The sequence below is a fragment of the Panicum hallii genome, chromosome 7 (assembly GCF_002211085.1).
Source record: "Panicum hallii strain FIL2 chromosome 7, PHallii_v3.1, whole genome shotgun sequence".
NCBI lineage: Eukaryota > Viridiplantae > Streptophyta > Magnoliopsida > Poales > Poaceae > Panicum > Panicum hallii.
Genome location: NC_038048.1, coordinates 41,467,751 through 41,483,738, shown reverse-complemented (window position 1 = coordinate 41,483,738; position 15,988 = coordinate 41,467,751). Strand labels below are relative to the sequence as shown.

Below are 15,988 nucleotides of genomic sequence, written 5' to 3'. Positions count from 1 at the left end.
ACCGAAAAAGAGATGTTTTTGCAATTGTTATGCTGCTTGCAACTGCGACTGGCACAACCAAAGCTCCTTCCCTTCATATCAGAACTTAAGATGTAACCACACATTAGACTATGGAAAGGTGCAAACACCAAATCTGGAAGCTGAAGCCGAATAATGCCACTGCTATCGAAGTGAGTTACAACTGAAGAGATGCAAGGTGACTTTATTTTCCCAACCCTCATCCATATTCAACTAAGCTTGTCCACACTTGAAGTTACAGATATATCCAGTTCATGACAATTGGTATCTCTTTTTCCTTATATACTGCCTGATTTCGTGCTATGAATTCGTAAGTATCTAAACCAAATTGAAAGAGAGGAGCCTACTATAGACTCTTCGACACCTTTCAAAGCTTTGGCCTTGGTTTTGGTCCTCGTGTCTTCTCCCTCCTAATCAGCGCCTCTTGGGTCAGCGACATGACAAGCTGAGCATTCGAGAAGAGAACATTATAAATTATTTGGGTCCAAAAATGTGTGCAGAAGCAACAGTCCAGAGCTCTGAAACAATGAGTGCATACCTCTCCTTGCCTGTTGAACATGCGTCCAGTGACGAAACCCCGGCCACCATGCGCAGATGGGCTCTCGATCTATTCGCATGGGAAGCAACATGAACCTCAGTATCTCACATGGACATTTTACTTTGTTATCTGTATCAGATGAAGAGATGGACAATTTCTTACCACGTACAGCAACCAGTCGTCAGCCTTCACAGGCTTGTGAAACCAGATCCTGCAGACCAGGGAACGGCAGCAGTGTGAACAAACAAAAAGTTGCTCAAGTGATTATCAGAATCACTACAGTGAATAGTACAGAAAACGCACGAGTGATCGAGACTGAGTGAGTATGTCTTCAAACCCTTCTCCCGGTGAGAATTCAGGCTGACACCAGAAAAAAGTAGATCCGAAGCATATGCTACAACACATCTGCAATATTGCATAATAACATTCATTATGCGCAAGTATATAAATGATGAGAGATGGTGTACGGTTATCAAATTACAAACCTATGTAGAGCTTGATCATCTGAAAGCTTTCCTCGAGCTCTAAACCAGTAGTTTAAGCTGAAAAAGAATCAGAGGCAATACTAAATCATAACTATTTCTACTAATAAAAGGATCTATACTGAAAGAATAGGGAAAATCTTGTTTGTGGCGGAAACTGGGATCTATATACTGAATTTCAGAATAAATAAGGTCCATGTAGATATTTGAGGCCAAAGACTGCCTAAATCAGGCCAAGATAAAATAAAACGCAAACTGAAATAATGAATGGGCTGCATTGAGGGAGAAAGACGGTGTGTAGATACCTTGGTTTATGTTGAGATGCTGAATCTTCACAGAATCTCATTTCTATGGGCCAAGGTGTGAACTTCTTTTTAGCTGCCGAGTTCCTATATTGCCTGCAGATGACTAAACGATAAAAAATCTGCCATGCATGAACTGATAAATAGATGAAAAATACTGAAACTCGCTTAGAAAGAATATTTGATATTATAAATGTGTATTGACAGAAAGGTAGATCTACTAGAAACATGATGGTTATCAACAATCATACATTTTCAACGGCACAAAGGAAGTCAATCCTGAAGGCTATGGTTTTGATGACTAAAATGGTGAATAACCTGAGAGCAATGTTTATTAGAAAACTATCAAAAGAATTTGATAGGAAACCAGAAAAATTACGTTGGGAAGCGCGGGTCAGTAAGCCGTCTTTCTCGTATCTCCTCCAGATTAAGGAGCTGCATCTGATTGCTTATTAGTTGTCTGTTCTTTCTTGCACATATACCAAATAGAAGAAAAGAGAGAAATCCTTGCCTGTTCTGGAGGAGGAACATCAGGCATGATTGCAGCCTGATGCTCAAAACCTACTTCTTCCTTCTGCAATGAGGTTGGCCAAAATCAATTAAACAGATAGACCAACTTCTCACTGAAAGATTTCATAAGGTTGGACTTTGCTATTCAAAAATCTCAAACTAGCAGTATAACTTCTTGCAGTTGCAACACAAAAAAAAAATTACCTATGGATCAAAATAAATGTACTAATCAAATTCGAGACTAAGAACGATATTGTTTGGTAGCTACTGAGATAAGGTTGATTTTGATTCGCATCTGCCGAGGATATACCAGTTACGGGTTTAAAGAACATAAATTTTAGTAAAGTGTGCAAGTGCTACAAGGAGCCATTTTCTTTCCAACTGTTCATATGTTCCTTTCAGTTACATCTTAAGTTAAATCTGATAACAGTTCGGACTGACAGTACTTATAATTAAAATAAGCAAAGTGATGTGATGCTGTGTTTTGGAAAGTACAAGGTTAACCTTCATACGGCAGCTAGCAGATTCTTAGTCAAGTGCAAAAGATTGTCAAATAATGATTATCACTGGTATCAAGTTGTAGTTACTTAATCTGCCCAATTAAGTTCCTATATTATCATTTACAAAAGATAAGAGCCAGAAGAATAATCACCTGGAAAGAAGCAATCAAAGTGAATATAACTAGGCCTTTCTGTTTTGCTTCCACTTTTCTGGTTGCAAAGCTGGATCCATCACGCGCCCGATGAACTTGATATATTATTGGCACTACAACACAGGGCAAATCAAAGACAGCCATGAGCATCAAACATTTTTGTTGGATTAAATGAGAGTGCACCTGATGTCAAGCTTACTTCCACTTATGGAGAGATGCAAGAGTTAAATATACTGACTGTTATTCAATTGATCATAAATAAAATAATAAATTGAAGCTCCAGATGAGCCAAAAGTAGAAGCTTCTGCTTATAAGTCTTTATGAAATGATATATTAGTGGTTCTCAGATTACATTTAGTCGGCCAGATGGCAAAAGATCACATAGGTTTTGAGAGCCTTACAGTTATTGTCTCCAGCAACAAGAAAAATTGCATGCAAACTATGCACCATTTTTAGACAATCAACAGTCTTGGATGCAGCTGCTAGTGCCTGCATGGGATCAAACTATGCAAGCTCAAGACATGCTTAAAACCTTTTACAAGGATTCCCAGCTTTCACTAAAATGAATCATAGAGTTAACAGTAGGAGACAGAAAGACATCTGTCCAAAAGAATACCAAGGGTCAGCAGCAAGGGAGCTGCATAATTGAATTCGAAAGGGACTTATTCTGAATCCAAACTAATAGCTACAGGTATTCAAAAGACATCTATAAGCAGTAAAACTTGTATAGTCTATTGTCGCCCAGAGGTGCTTAGGAACATATTTAATAACTGAGATGTCTATCAAGTGAATAAATCATGCAAGAAAGTTGTATGATAAAAACAAGACTAGCGAAATAAGGCAGAATGAAATGCCTGGAAGAAAGTTGACACTGAGAATACCACCTGTTGTATGTTGCTGAATTATTGGTTTCATGGATATGTTCTTACATGCATATGACAAGTTTATGGGAAGTAGAGGAAGCATGTCTATAGAAGTTTACTTTTTGCTATTGACTTGATGATTCACAAATTTCTGCTGTAACGTAAAAGGTTTGAATAAGAATTCAGACCAGGGAAAGGAAGTGGTCAAATAAATTTATTCACAAAATCTGGATTGCAGAAGTAAGAGAGGGTGTTAGAAAAAGTGCCTGTCCAATCAATTGTCCTCCAAAAACTTGCCTAAAAGTTGGAGCTTCTGGTAAAGTAAACCCACGGAAGATATCAACCTAAAAAAAGGGATAATAATTGTGGTAAGCAAAACAAAGGACTTCGCTGCAAAATACAATGACACATTGACATTATATTTATCATGTTCGTCCTTTTAACTTGTAAATGAGGAAATGCAATCATGCCAATCTGTAAAAGAATCTCCTCTCCTATTTGTTTCTTTCAGGCAATGCAGATCAAAGCACGTGATGATTTCAAAACTTGGTTAGCCTTCAAATGGGAAAACTGTGATTCCACTCTCTGTCTTAAATCCTTTTGGTGCATGTAGGAGTTGGTAAATGAGTGAAAGAAAACTAAAAAAATTGAGGTTTTGCATCTGATAGTACATATATTTTAGGCCATAAGATATGCAAGTAATAATTCAAGTACAGTGATCAAGCTATACAGCCATAATAACAGAACAAAAACATCATAGACACTGCCTTACACTTACCTCTAGTGGTTCTAAATGCAAAATTTGTTCCAGCAAAGAATGTTCAGGTGTCTCCTCCGCATTCCAAATTGTTTTTGGTTGTAACAAATATCCATATTGATTGGGCAATATGAAGCAGGTCAGCTGCAATAGATGAAAACAATAAGCTAGGTATTGTTACACACATTTGGAAATGCCATCAGTCAAGGATCACTGGAAAAGGAATCCTACAGCAAAAAGAATGACAAACCAAAAGTGGAAATGTTAGAAATAATCACCTTTGATAGTGCTACAACATTAACTTGATGATCGGAACTATTTGTTCCTACAAAATAATGCAAACAATTAAAGAACGAAATAACATATGTACAACATAACTACTTTATATCTTTTTCATACATAATGCATTTGAACTAGATTATTAAAATAAAATGATCATAATAGGAAAGATCTTACCATAACCAAAGTAGTCATACTTATTTAACACATAGTCTGGGCGGTTTGCTTCTTCTGCGTTCACAGATGCAGAAACTTCAGCCTTCAAGACAGAGAATTTCATTCAAGTATCAAAAAGTAATCCACCAATAATAGTGTCAATCTCTTCCCCCTCTCCCATTATGGTAAATAGCAAATGTAGATGTAATTCCAGCATACTTCCTTGGATATAACAAATATGGAAGCAAAATAACTGATTGAAAGGCATGAAAACAGCAACATGATAGTTTAATACAGTTAGGGAAGGAAATAAAACTACAGAAATGATGGAACTCAGTGTGTGTGAGTCTTGCACCAAACAACACTAGAAATTATCATGTTATAAAACATTGACAAGTGATAGTTCTTCTACAGTCTACTCGGAATTAACTTAGAAAGAAAAGCCAGGTCAAAATGATATGATCCACATATTTGAATTGATTACAAAGCTACTGATTCGATGTCCCCTTGTAGGGGCCTTTTCCCTGATACTACATGATAATCAAATAATCATCAATGCTGAAGATGATTGGCAATAATGAAGCACAAAAGTATTTCTATGAACATTTAAAGTGCAGATTCAACGAAGCATCAACGCTGAAAATGGACGGCGACCATGAATCGCATAAGTATTACCGGAAACATCTAGGGCATATAACTCTTTAGCTTACTGATCAACAGTTTATACACCATCTAGATTGTGCGTGTATTCATAGAACCAACAAAAGCAATGATTTGCATAAATTTTTACCTGACCGTCCAATATGATGTAAAGGCCATCCACAGGTTCACCTTCACGGGCGACATAGTCACCAGGTTCTGCAAGGCAGAAACCAAACATAACTCACCTTGAAGCCACACCAAATTTACTGTCTACAAAATCTTAACAGTAGAACCTCCTAGAATGGGGCATAGATTGGACAGGCACCAAGGGTCAACACAGTTATAAACATAATCAGGTCACTGTGGACTACTGGTTAGCACGTGACTAAAAAACCATTATCCTGTTTCTCGCAGAGGTTCGCATTTGCTTGTTTCTGAAACTTGAATTTGGCTGTAATTTACTAGACCCAACATTAAACATTTGCAAATACGTTGTGAGCTGTGCAGAATATTAGGTACGCAATTCGAGAGCACAAACAGAGTAACCCCAACGGAAACAAAATCCGCTGTCAATTCACCTTGAAAAATATAACGTCCCAACTATCAATCAATCCAGCAGGGCAGCAGGCCAACAACCAGCACCGCTCGCGGTCGCGGTCGCGGCCACGCAAGGTACGTACCGTAGCGCTTGACCTGGACGGCCTCGGCGATCCTGCGGATGGAGGAGCCCGGGAGGCACTGCAGGAGGGGCACCTGCCCGAGGAACTCGGTCACTGCACACCAATGGCAACCAGGCCCCAGGTTAGCCAGAATCGCTCCCAAATTCGGCGGGCTCTGCGCCGGCGCTGCTTTACCTTCTTCACGATCCATCGCCGGCGGCACTAGGCGGCGGGTGGCGGGAGGGCACCGGAGCAGCGAAGGCGGCTGCGGTCGAGGGGCGGATGCGGACGCGGACGAAAAAAAAATCTCCGGATTTAAAAGCGCGGCGAGGCGAGACCGGAGATTGGTTGGCCGCGCGCCTGCGACTCGTGGGGAAGGCGGAGACGAAGACGAGACGGGAGGAGTGACGAGGAGAGACTCCAATTTGTGCGCGTGGTGGTTTGCGCGATGCGGATGCGGATGCGATGGCGAGGTGTGGGCCCTGCGTGTCAGGCTCGGGGTTGTTGGAGACCTGGGGTCCTGAGTCCGCGGCTCCGCGTCGATGACTAGTGGGGCCGGGATGGAAATGGACCGTGTTGTCAGTGGGATTTCTGAGGTAAAGTTATGTTCTGATTGCACGTGACAGAGTGAAGGACCACCCTCGCGTGGAGCCAAGTGCTAGTACAGTTGGATCGCGGCCCCACGCGCATAAATAAACCGGAGTCTGGTCAGCGCGTAGCCGTGTATCAAGTATCATGTGCCGCCCATTTTGAGGCCTTGATCTCCTGTTGATCACCGCACTGTTTTCGTTTTTTTTTTTCATCTGCAGGGATGGCAGTTGGTGTCTGATCTCGGGTTCATGGGAGCTCGATCCGAAACGCTCGACGGCGTGTACAAACTGCCTAGGATCCACAGAAAGCACGTTTTTATGGTCATCCTTTCCTTTTCGAAGCGTAAGGCAGCCTGTCAGGTTTTTCTCTTTCTGGCCTGATGATGGAGTGTGTGTGGGTGTGTGTTTACTCAACAGAGCAAGCAACCTGCCAACAACCACGTTGGTATCGGGTACGTATTACTTTCTTATTGTGTAGCGTGAGTGCGTGACGCATACACACCCGCCACGCTGATCGACCCGTACCGGTGCCGGACCAGTTTCTCTGCCCCCCGCCAAGTCGGTTCGGCGCGGCAAACCGCCTCGCACCGCGCCGTCCGAGTCGGTTAAGCGGCCGGCCGCTGCTGCATAAGCGTAACGCTTTCTCTGACCCCGTCCGCCCTTCGAACTCGATTCGATCGCGCGCCGCCTCCCCCGCGATCGCGCGCGAGGCCACGCCGCCGTCGAGGGCGCTGTCCAAGGCCGTCCGCCGCCGCGCCGCCGCGGTCGCGGAGAAGCTGGCGGCGCGGGGCCCTGCGTTCGTCTGGCGCGAGAAGCTGGACCGCGACCTGTCCCGCGGCGTCCTCCCGGGCATCGTCTCGGTCCGGTCGGAGCGGCGCCGCTGCCTCGCCCGCCGGAAGGAGGCCGACGGGGTCAAGGCGTCCGCCGCGGCGCGGCGCGCGTCCCCGCCGCCGACGGTGGCTCCAGCCGCGTCGCTCGCCAGAGCGGTGGAGGAGGCCGCGTACCTCCTCGAGCAGAGCAGGCGCAGGGCGGGGATACGGTTCGCGGAGGGGCGCCCCAGGCGCATCGACATGCTCGTGGCGCGTCGGCCCAGGAGCTGGAGGAGCTCGCCTAGGAGATTAGGACGCAGGCCGATCTCGACACGGCGACGGGCCCTTCTGGGAGGCCTCCAAGGTGCTCTGCGATGCCAAGATCTTGAAGGCCGCCGGGGCTGACGGACGCGGCGGGGGTTACTTGCACTCGGAGGTCGCGGCCGACGTGATGACCGTCGTCGAGGGCAAGGATCTTGAAGAGCTTGAAGTAATGCAGCAGACCATCGCCGTGCGGATGACCGGCGGCGAGTCCAAGATCGGCGACCAGTTGCAGGAGGTGATAAGGCTCATCCGGGTTGAGAAGGCCAAGAAGTTCCTGGCGCAGATCTACTCCAGCGGCGACGACGCGCCGCCCTCGTATGACGATTGCAAGACGGACGCGAAACCCGAACGCGAAGACCGCATCGTAGACGCCGACGAGGAAGTGTAGGAGCCGCACCGCGCCGTCGCATTGCCGGCGACACGGACGCCGCCGGCGGGGACGGAGTGGAGGAAGCCCAAGTACGTCGCGCGGGTGCGGACGGGGTACGAGTGGAACAATTACAACCGCGTGCACTACGACCACGACCACCCTCCGCTCCGCCCAAGGTCGTCCGCGGCTACACGTTCGTGCTCCACTACCCCGAACTCGCCGCCGGCGCAAAACCTCCGCCGTGCGCCGTCGAGGAGGACGGCGGCGGGAGCGGCGGGACCTGCATCGTCAGGTTCCACGCGGGGCGGCCGTACGAGGACGTCGCGTTCAGGATCGTGAACAGGGAGTGGGAGCGCTCGCGGAAGGGTGGGTTCAACCGTTCAAGTGCACCTTCGACGGGGGCGTCCTGCGTCTCAGCTTCCACGTCAAGCGTTTCTTCTACAGGAGATGATTTTTTTTTGCGGGTATTCTACAGGAGATGATAGCAATGCCGATGTGCGTGGTTAGCTAAGTAGAGACATGGTTGAATCTACTTCTTGATTTCTGTTTGATGAAGAATGTTCTTCAATCTCTGCACTAAAAGAAAAATGTTCCTTCGATCTCAGCCTTATTTGCTACAGTAGTTGCATGTGTTGCTGCAGTGCTTCATTCAAACATCAAGTTGCTTGCTTCAAATTTTGGTTCACCATTGAGACCGTAGAAAATTGGCATCTGTCGAGACCGTAGAAAATTGGATCTGTCCAAAGACCAGAAATCTTCCGAAATCTGTATGGGCTTTGCCCAACTGTACTAAATATAAAACATGCCTCTAGTTTGTCCAGCAGAACCTTGTCTCGTAGATAGGGATGAAGTTAAATTTGATAAAATAAATTAGAATGATATTGTGCATGATTAATTTATGAGGTGAAATGAACTAGGATAGCATACTATCATAATTATTTAGGGTGTGTTCGTTTCTTAGGATCTAAAGTTTAGAGGTGTCACATCAAAGAGAATCTTGTCATTTAGAAGTATTAAATAAAATCTAATTACAAAACTAATTGTAGAACCCCAGGGCTAATTCGCGAGACGAATCTAATGAGGTATATTAGTCCATGATTAGCGGATGATTACTGTACGTCACTGTGGCAAATTATAAATTAATTAGGCTCATTAAATTTGTCTCGCGAATTAGCACCCATCTGTGCAAAAAGTTTTTTAAACAGATTTTATTTAATACTTCTAAATAGTAAGATTCTCTTTGATGTGACGGGTCTAAACTTTAGAGAGGAGGAAACGAACATACGGTTAGTTGATCCATAAAACACTATACCCACTTTCATCACTGTTGGCGTACCATCAGCGAGTCCTGAGATTTAAGTGTTCGCTAGCACCCCAAAAAAGCATTGATGTAGCAGGCCTTGTGCAGTTTCTGGGCTCGGCCCAATGTTCTCCTTGGAGGGACACAAAAGTTGGTGTTGTACCTTCCTATTCGTCTTTCCTCTCTAAATAATAAAACCGTCTGTCTGGACCCCTCAGACTCGTGATACTGGACGTATGACCTCTCTTGCTGGTTTCTCTTAATAGTTTTTCTTTTTTCTTTATATTTATTTTGGTTGAATCTTTGAAAAATTATAGTAATTCACAAAAAATCATAAAATATAAATTTTAATTTTGTTGGACTTCACATGAGTAGGTCTATGCAGTGAACATATGATATGATATAATTTAGTAAAAAAATTTATTATACTTTTAGATATATATACTTTCCTGTAATTAATTCATAGCTACAGTTTTCGTGGTCAAATTATGGTGAAGTTTTTATGTTAGGCTAATTATTGTGTTCTTGAGCTATAGTAAATATTTCATGCTCATTGGATCTTGCTCAAATATATAAGATCCAATGAGCATGAAATATTTACTACAACTCAAGAACACAATAATTAGCCCACCATAATTGCTCAAGCATATATGATTCAATGAGCATGAAATATTCACTACAGCTCAAGAACGTAATAATTAGCCCACCATAAAAACTTCACCATAATTGGACCACGAAAACTGTACCTATGAATTAATTTTAATTACAGAAAAGTATATATATCTCAAAGTACAACAAAATTTTTTACTAAATTATATCATATAATACATTCACTGCATAGTCCTGCTCATGTGGAGTCCAACGAAATTAGATTTTCCATTTTATAATTTTTTTGAATTACTATAATTTTTTAAAGATTCAACCAAAATAAATATAAAGAAAAAACATTAAGAGAAACCAGCCATACGTCCGGTAGCGCAAATTTGAGAAGTCCAGACATATAGTTTTATTGTCGAGAGAGGAAATATGAATTCGTTCCAAAGTTTAGAGAAGTAAAAAAGACTTTTTCCTTTGCAGGGTGCCGCTCATAAGCCTTAGCCAAGAAAAAGATCCGAATGCACTCAAAACCGAAAGCATGGTAGCCAGCTACTTCATCCTCGCACACATGCTTGCAGAAAAGAAAAAGGAAGTCATGCACAGCACATGCTTGCGCAATTTGCAGCACTGTTGTTCGTCCAGCTTCCTCGTCAAGTAGCACCCTCATGGTCACCGCGCAGCAGTCTGCATTCAATCTTGACACCTATGGTAACTGCAGATGAACACCAAAGGGGATGAGGACTGAAGCGTCTTTTCAAAAATGACTGACGCGTGCGCAGGGGAAGATGTGGAAAAAACTGTCGATTGAACCAGAAAGCAAACGCACCTCCTGTGGATAGTCGACAGGCAGAGGAACATGCCCCTCCTGCCGTTCTATAGGAGTGCTGTTGAATATTGATATCGAAGTGCACTGACAGTTCACCCAGATTCTCTTCTGCATTCTGTGATTCTGAACAGGTCCTTGGAGTCTTGGGGCGTGAAGTTCAAGTTCGGCGCTGGGCAGGGAACTCCGTAGTCCATACTGATTTGCATCCGGACATCATGCTCACCTTAGATGGCCAGTAAACTCTGAAGCCTCGGCGAGTTTTAGTTCCTGATTATGCGCACGGAAAAAGAATCCCTATTAGGCTTGTTCGGCAGCGGCCAGGTCAGGTTTCGATCCTGGCCAGAACACTCCGGTTTTCAATACAGGCTGCTCCGTTCCATCCGGAACGGCCCCGAAAACGGCCCGTTCCGAGAAAACCGAACGACGCCTTAAAGTTCTTCAGACAAGTAGTGAGTTTTCTTTTTATAATTGCTTTTTTGCACCATCAGATGCACTAGTAGGAAAAACAAAGAAACTAATGTCGATCAACCTGTACAATGCATATGTAGCAACTGAAAGGTGATGTTCAGACAAGAAAATAAAATGCTACTACGGAAAACACACAGTCCCAGCTGTTTCTGAGCATAGGAACCACCGGGCATGGCGATCCGTGGACGAGTTGCCGGTATTCACGGGGATTCACTCGCTCTCCGGGTCCGGGAGAACCAAGGGAGGAGCGAGGGGCTGCTGGGTCTCTTCGCCGCAACAGCGCGACGTGGATTGGTGATGCCTCGGTGTGATTCGCAGGAACCCACGACATGGGTTCGGACATTTTGCTGCACTGTTGTGGAATCGATGCGGATGATGCCGATGCCATGCCATCCCCGCTCGTCTGGCTATCCTGTGAGACCGTGGAAAACTGGAGATGTGCAGAGATGCTGTTGTTTCAGATATACAGTCCCGTCGCGTCGACCGTCGATGCACGTCATGAACCAAAGACCCACAAACCAAACGCATGCAGTGACGACATGTTACCGAAGTGCACGCCGACCGGACAGGAAGTCAAAAGTCCCTGCGAGCTCCCTGCAGCGACCATGTTCCTTCTCGCTTACGCGTCGATCTACACGAACCAGGGCCGCTTGTCTGTCAGTTATCCAGTTGGAGCTAGCACGAAACAACGAGCTTTGCGCCACAGCATGGGCACGTTTTGGAAGGGGTCAGGCCTGCCGCCATCGGATCGGATGCCGTCATGCGGATGCATCGCCGCCGTGCGCTCGCTGATAGCCGGTGGCCGTAACTACCACGCCCGTGAAACGTGTGCTTCTGTCGACGGCGCAGCGGGGCTAGTTCGCCGCTCCAGCGGCGGCGACCGGCCGATATGACCGGCGGTGACAGGCCATTTTTTGTCCTGTTGGTCGACGGGGACGCGCTCGCGAATCAAGAGCAAGAGCGAGCCGCCGTGCGGCCGTCGGCGGCGTCTGGCTGGCTTGCTTTTGTCCGCTGTCAGACTGTCTCTCGCAGCTACCCGCCGTGGAACACGCCAAGGCTTCATGATTTGGCTTTCTTCTTTTCCTAATCCTGGCGTGCGTCGTTGATGGATGGCCCGTCAAGTAATGCAAAACTAGGGACGTGTACGGTGTGTACCCGGCCGGCTAGCTAGCTGCAGCGGGGAACGACGCCTGGTACGGCACTACGGCTAGCGCAGGGCACGGCGTCCGCGCGGCTACTGTAGCTGCTGGTGTGCTCATCGGGGGCGTCACGTCAGCGCTGGCGACCGATAGAGTTGAAGCTTTTGACGGGCACCTCTGATCTTCGTCTCCCATCTGTGTCTGGCCAATGAGCTTAACAACGTCGTCGTCGCAACAACAGCAATGGCTAGAAAATGAAGCCCCAAACGGACTCGTGAAGCAGCCATGACCCTACGTTGCAGCGATCAGAATGAAGGATCTCGAGCCGGTGAAGAAAAAAATTGAGTGCAGTGCGTGCTCGATCCGAATAATTTATCTGCAGGCATGATGTCACGCCCACGTCTCTGGTTTGTCGACCGCTAGCCTCACGCCGGTGCTGCCCTACTAGGCTACTACTAGACAGTAGTCTATACTACCGTAGATGACAACGCACGGATGATGCATATGATACTAATTCCTCCGTTTCAAACTGTAATCTAGATATATAATTTGTCTCATCGATATACGCTATGTTTTAGTAGTGGGACACTTCGTGCGCTCCAACCTACAAGCAGGGCTACTCCGATCCAGCGCTATGCAAGAGATGATCGAGTTGCTTCGCTTGCCTCTACCCCGTTAGCTAGGGTTGGCGACACTAGCTGCTGCACGCCGATAGATGATTATGGTTGCGCGGACAGGGGCCTGGGACTATGCATGCGTCCTAGCTGTCGCCGCAGCCCGGCCCACCGCCGTCGCCGTCCCGTGATCGGCGACAGATCTCCCGACTCCCGCCGCGCTACAGCTAGCCGCCTTACACGTACAATCCCGCTGCTTAATTGCGCCTTTCACCTCACCTCGCATCAAGCTGGACGCAGCACGCGCGTGAGGAGAAGAAGATCGAGGCTACCTTGTGCGCTACTGCTCCGTAGCAGTACACCGAACCGGCCGTGCTCGATCACGCGATCCACGCGATCGGCCTCGAGCTCGATCGGCTAAGCTGATCATGAATTACACTTCCACTACGCCAGAAGCCCTAATCTGAGACGCGCCCTAGGCAAAATGCTAGACGCGCAGGTGTCGCGTCCCGCATTACCGCGTCGCAGATAAAAAAGTAATCTGAGACGCGCCTAACGCGCGTCTCAGATTACCAAAACGCAAGACGCGCCTCACTTACGGCTCGTCTCGCCTTGGCTTCTCACAGGCTTCCCTGGGAGCCAAATGCAAGACAAGCTCTAGGCTAGGCGGGTCTCGCATTAGTCTAAGATTAGAGACGCGCCTCACTTACGGCGCGTCTCGCCTTGGCTTCACACAGGCTTCCCTGGGAGCAAAATGCGAGACGAGCTCTAGGCTAGGCGGGTCTCGCATTAGTCAAAGATGGGAGACGCGCCTCATTTACGGCGCGTCTCGCCTTGGCTTCACACAGGCACTCCTGGTCTCGCATCAGTCACAGATGGGAGACGCGCCTCACTTACAGCGCGTCTCGCCTTGGCTTCACACAGGCGCCACTGGGAGCCAAATGCGAGGCGAGCTTTAGGCTAGACGGGTCTCGCATTAGTCACAGATGGGAGACGCGCCTCATTTACGGCTCGTCTCGCTTTGGCTTCACACAGGTGGCCCTGGGAGCCTATTGAGAGTCGCGCCCCAAGCGAGGCGTGTCTTGCATTAGTCTACCTCCAACAGGGGCCTTTTTATTCCCCAGCTGCATCCTGGAACTAGCCAGGATTTGGCAGCTGCAATCAAATACCTGCAAAAGATTTCAATTCACAGAATTCACCGCAATCATCGCACGAATCCATACAATTCACATAGTGCGATACACACAAGGAAAGATGGTATTATATAACACATGTACAATCAATTAGCAACAATGATCGATAAGAACAATAGAGTACATGCAAAGCAAGTCTCTCAATCTAGCTCAATGTCGCGGGCCGTGCTATCGTGGATGGAACTCCCCCTTTGTGTTGACCACCTCCATCATGAGGAATCCCGCTAGCCTCTCTCGGATATCCTTCACGTTACCAAGCGTCGTTTGATTGAAATAATCATCTTCGTCCTTCGAAATATAATTACAAGCAGTTAGAATACAAGATGAAGACAGATTTTTTTTAATTATAACACGTGATAATTCTTACCGTGAAATCCGGTTTCTCTGCAACTAGAAGCATGTTGTGGCAAACATAGAACCCACATGAGTTACCCGAGGGTTGCCGTGTGCACTACATGTCAAAGATAGATAGAAATTAGCATTTTGCGACACTTAGAACCAAGAAAACATCGTAATAGTAAAGCGATTTAGTTGTAGTAGTTACCGTCCACGCGGTGTGATGTGTAAACGCAGCTTGACGTTGCTCTTTGTATCCTTCTTTGTCCCTAAGATGCCTGTCAAGAGACCTAAACACAGACATCCGGATGTTATATTACAAATGCTTCTGAAATGGGCAAATGATAAAAAACTAAAGCAAACAACAAACTTACTCGTCAAGGATTGAGATGACTAGAGAATAATCACGTATCTGAGGCGCGCCCGACTCATCTGATGGAATGCTCGAGTCAAGGTAGAAGACTTGCTTGCTCCTGACATTGATGATGAGTGTAACCCAATGGTTGCCTGGGTTGTACGGCACCACAATGTGCTCCTTGTCAGCATGTACTCGCATGCACTTCACCATGTACCTAACCAAGTTGAAATGGAAACAAGCGGTTACATGTGTTAAATGGAAACAAGTGACTACATGTGGCTACAAGTTGAAATGAAAACAAGTTTAATTGTTGCATGTGCGCACCTGACCAAGCTATCTCTAGCTGTCAGCATAAATGTCACCGTCATCAGCTGTGGGTCAATGTACCCACACTTCTTTCCGGTTCGACGCCTTGTCTCTTGTTGCATGTGCCTACACGGTCCATATGAATTGAAATAGAAACGACTTAAATTGTTGAACGTATATCAAATGCATTGAAATGGAAACAAGTCTTAATCGACTTACAATGCAAAGCACCGAATGAGAGAAAGATCCAAAGCGTCGAGGTTGAAAAGGTCGAACAAATCGCTCCAGGCAACAATAAAGATGTTGCTGTTGCCCTCAAGCTGCAGAAAGTGCCGCTCTTCGTATGACACCATGATTTCCTCGGCTTGATTGACATTTTGCATGTAGTACTTGTGCAGGTCCATACAATATGGACCTGCTGCCCGAAGCTCAGAGACACTAAGCAAGGCCTTTCCAACCCTGTACTTTGGATTCTCAGAAGTGTAAGCCCTTGTGACCGGTTGTTTTATCCGCTCCACCTTTTTCTTACCCTCTGAGATCTCCCGCTTCGTCGCCATCGGCCTACTCTGCTTCTTCCTCACAGGATTAGCCTTGCTTGGCTTCTTGGGAGCGGTAGCTGGCTCTGTCGGAACAGGTGGAGGGGGGGTAACCTGAGGCTGAGTAGGGACAGGAGGATGCGGTTCCGATAACGATTCCCGTGTATCCGGCAGCTGTGGGCATGGCTCAGAAAACGTCGGTGGCACTGCAGCACTCTGTGGCTGAGGTTGACTGGTCGGTACTGAATCTGCATCTGCTGGATCAATATGAATACCAGCTCTCCGCCACTGAACCCTTCTCGCAACTGCATCCCGCAAAGTGGTGGTCATGTCATCTGGTGGCACCTCCAGCTTGATATTCTTA

The 15,988-nt window shown here is 46.4% G+C and overlaps 2 protein-coding genes across 4 annotated transcripts; both read right to left on the bottom strand.

The window, feature by feature from the left end:
- Positions 1-134: 134 nt before the first annotated feature.
- Positions 135-6,287, bottom strand: LOC112899284 (acyl-coenzyme A thioesterase 8). 3 transcript variants are annotated; one of them, XM_025967693.1, is made up of 17 exons: positions 6,054-6,284; positions 5,880-5,972; positions 5,348-5,415; positions 4,579-4,660; positions 4,401-4,447; positions 4,144-4,266; positions 3,632-3,709; positions 2,904-2,991; positions 2,503-2,615; positions 1,852-1,914; positions 1,720-1,775; positions 1,344-1,436; positions 1,042-1,098; positions 860-961; positions 719-767; positions 557-625; positions 135-463 (listed from the first exon to the last, which is right to left on the bottom strand). In XM_025967693.1, the coding sequence occupies exons 1-17, from the start codon at positions 6,067-6,069 to the stop codon at positions 386-388; spliced, it is 1,275 nt and encodes a 424-aa protein (XP_025823478.1). In that variant the 5' UTR covers positions 6,070-6,284; the 3' UTR covers positions 135-385. The 3 variants fall into 3 exon arrangements, 2 of the variants coding, with proteins under 2 accessions (XP_025823478.1, XP_025823477.1); XR_003230025.1 differs by having other exon boundaries at positions 409-463; positions 894-961; positions 6,054-6,287; XM_025967692.1 differs by having other exon boundaries at positions 5,880-6,286.
- Positions 6,288-8,156: 1,869 nt separating this feature from the next.
- On the bottom strand, positions 8,157-15,988 carry LOC112900805. The gene is made up of 3 exons (XM_025969602.1): positions 15,308-15,988; positions 15,112-15,214; positions 8,157-8,420 (listed from the first exon to the last, which is right to left on the bottom strand). The coding sequence occupies exons 1-3, from the start codon at positions 15,952-15,954 to the stop codon at positions 8,157-8,159; spliced, it is 1,014 nt and encodes a 337-aa protein (XP_025825387.1). The 5' UTR covers positions 15,955-15,988.

Bases quoted from the DNA above. Each gene is read 5' to 3' on its own strand.
- LOC112899284 (XM_025967692.1), bottom strand. From the start codon at position 6,069: ATGGATCGTGAAGAAGGTAAAGCAGCGCCGGCGCAGAGCCCGCCGAAT. The intron at 1,099-1,343 runs GTATCTACACAC...ATTCTTTTTCAG, and splicing joins GCATCTCAACATAAACCAAG to CTTAAACTACTGGTTTAGAG. The intron at 626-718 runs GTAAGAAATTGT...CCATGCGAATAG, and splicing joins ACGACTGGTTGCTGTACGTG to ATCGAGAGCCCATCTGCGCA.
- LOC112900805 (XM_025969602.1), bottom strand. From the start codon at position 15,954: ATGACCACCACTTTGCGGGATGCAGTTGCGAGAAGGGTTCAGTGGCGG. The intron at 15,215-15,307 runs GTAAGTCGATTA...TGGACCGTGTAG, and splicing joins CTCATTCGGTGCTTTGCATT to GCACATGCAACAAGAGACAA. The intron at 8,421-15,111 runs GTCAGGTGCGCA...CATCTCCTGTAG, and splicing joins TGACAGCTAGAGATAGCTTG to AATACCCGCAAAAAAAAATC.